The sequence below is a fragment of the Triticum aestivum genome, chromosome 5D, assembly GCF_018294505.1.
Source record: "Triticum aestivum cultivar Chinese Spring chromosome 5D, IWGSC CS RefSeq v2.1, whole genome shotgun sequence".
In the NCBI taxonomy this organism is placed as follows: Eukaryota; Viridiplantae; Streptophyta; class Magnoliopsida; order Poales; family Poaceae; genus Triticum; species Triticum aestivum.
In genome coordinates, this window is record NC_057808.1 from 475822173 (window position 1) to 475824539 (window position 2367).

The 2367-nt window shown below is 43.1% G+C and overlaps 1 protein-coding gene across 1 annotated transcript in view; it reads left to right on the plus strand.

The window, feature by feature from the left end:
• The first annotated feature begins 626 nt into the window (after positions 1 to 626).
• The window catches only part of LOC123122918 (GDSL esterase/lipase At5g22810), a 3162-nt gene continuing 1421 nt past the window's right edge, over positions 627 to 2367 (plus strand). The window contains exons 1-3 of the mRNA XM_044543296.1: positions 627 to 878; positions 966 to 1163; positions 1924 to 2048. Coding sequence (XP_044399231.1) covers positions 671 to 878; positions 966 to 1163; positions 1924 to 2048 — 531 coding nt within the window. The 5' untranslated portion in view covers positions 627 to 670. The remainder of the gene's footprint in view (positions 879 to 965; positions 1164 to 1923; positions 2049 to 2367) is intronic.

Sequence of the window (2367 nt, forward strand, 5' to 3'; positions counted from 1 at the left end):
AATTATATTCTGTAACGATGAGGCTGATCCTGCCTCTGTTTTGAAAAGAAAACCCAGTCCAAGCAAAGTTATTGCATGGATTGCTTGTTTCACGCGGGATGAGTGGTTGACTAGTCCAGAAAACAATGTCAAAATAGATACTTAGGATGCAGGTTGAGATTTGAGTTAATCTCAGTCATGCTTAGGTTTTAAGATTCGTGATGCTGACTTTTGAGTTGTAGGTGACAACGCATACAGGGCAAATTTTGGAGCAGCTTCTGTTTATATTAGATGACGACTTTTGGCTTTTATATCCGTTTTTCAGCCTGAATTTAAATGAGAAAAACCCAATGCAAACAGGTAGCTTATGTAGAGAGAAACTAAAATGTTGCACGTGGTTGGCGTCCATTGACTTTTCACTTCGAAGTTACTAGTACTCTGCATGCATGCATGCATCCGTAGTTCTTCCATCGGCTTAGCTGGTTTAACTTGATGCTTACGCACTTTGCTGATAAGAAAAATCCAACTATCGTACACCTCTGACCCTGCCCGCCGTGCTCTCCGGCGCGCCATCAGCTTTACCCAGCATGCATGCTAGCCTATAGAAGGGCACCACCCAGAACATCAACTGAAACCAGCAACGCGCAGACCCACCCTTGCTCAACCGATTAGCTTCGACAAGCTCGCAGCCATGGCGCGGTGGCCAGCCGCCGCCGTGGCGTGTGCGCTCGGGGCGGCCCTCCTGGGCATGCTGGCGGTCACCGCTGACGAGCAAGGTAGCAACAGCAAGTTCACGTGCACGGACACGGAGAAGAAGCGGCCGGGGTGCACGGGCACCTGCCCCGACAGGTGCCCCCAGAGCTGCATCTCGCTCTGCCCCTCGTGCCAGACATATTGCCGTACGTACTCTACTCACCCGCCATTACTTTCATGATGAACTGCTACTGTTCTTGGCCTAGCTTTTAAGGTGCGTCTTGTGCATGCAGCTGACCAAGTGCAACCAGTGCGGCCGGCGCTCTTTGTGTTCGGAGACGGGTTTACGGACGTCGGCAACAACAACTACCTAGAGAACAACGAAGTAGGGAACCCTGTAAGAGCCAATCACTCTTACTATGGCATAGACTTCCCCAATTCCGTGGCCACCGGAAGATTCAGCAACGGATTCAACTTGGCTGACTTCATCGGTATGCTAAGTTGCTAACTTTGATCCCATCACGCTATGTCTATTTTTCATAATTTGCTTACCGTTCAAGACAACTGACATGGCCACATGTGCACTACACAGTTGATCTACTTGTTCTAACATTATTACTCAACCAACAACCATTGTTTGCCAACAGGTTTCCATTTGATATACTCTTATTTTCTCACATAGTATTGTATAGCCTTAATTTGTTTTACTTTCCTGCAAAAGAAATTGTTATACTTTACCGACATGCATGGTGGCTAGCAGTTGAAAAACAGCACTGAAGATATATAGCACAGTATATAACACTGTTTCTATATGTGCTGTCAGCAGCCAAGATGTAACTAAGATATGAAATTTAACCAAACAATTACACTACTACTGAATACCATCTTCATTTCAATTTATAAGGCATATAACTTTTCTCGTCTTATTTCATATGATAGGATGTGTGCATGTGAATTTATCGATGTTTCTTCTTGTTCACTCGAATCCTAGAAATCGCATATTCTGCTGTTCTATGTATATAAGCATGGCTAGTTTCTATTTTCTTTCTTTTGGTTTCATCAGCATTTTTAAGTTTTATGCCGGCACAAAACATGCATTACAGTCTGAACTGAATGGAACAGTATATAGTTTGTAAAAAATCAGGAAGAATATCAATCTTTCTAGAATGAATGGATATATTATCTAAGCTATTCGGTTTTCGAAAGAATATTGATCAACCGGTGGTGGGTATACCTTTGATTAATATGCAGCAAAGGCCATGGGATTCGAGATGAGCCCTCCGCCTTATCTGTCTCTTAATAGTCCCACAAAAATGGATGCCGGTTTTGCTGGAGTCAACTATGCTTCGGCGACTTCTGGGATTTGGAGAGACATCGTAAGTGGACACCTTCATGCTTGCATGTGTATTTGAATTTGCATGCATGTTTGTAGGGATGCATGTGCCTTCATCGTCAACAACATCATAAGCTTTGTATATATCAACTATCACAATCCAGTGTGTTTGAAGGATTAAACTCCTAGCCTGTTAGTGCTTAATCAAACAAACTTTGCTTCGGTAGAAAAGTTTATAGATTTCACTGCAGATTAAAGATGGAGATTAGAAAGTACACCTTCAATAAAAAAGAACAATATAGTCTTTTGGATCTAAATCTATATGCAGCACGTCTGATCTGCAAGCCAATATGACGATAGCC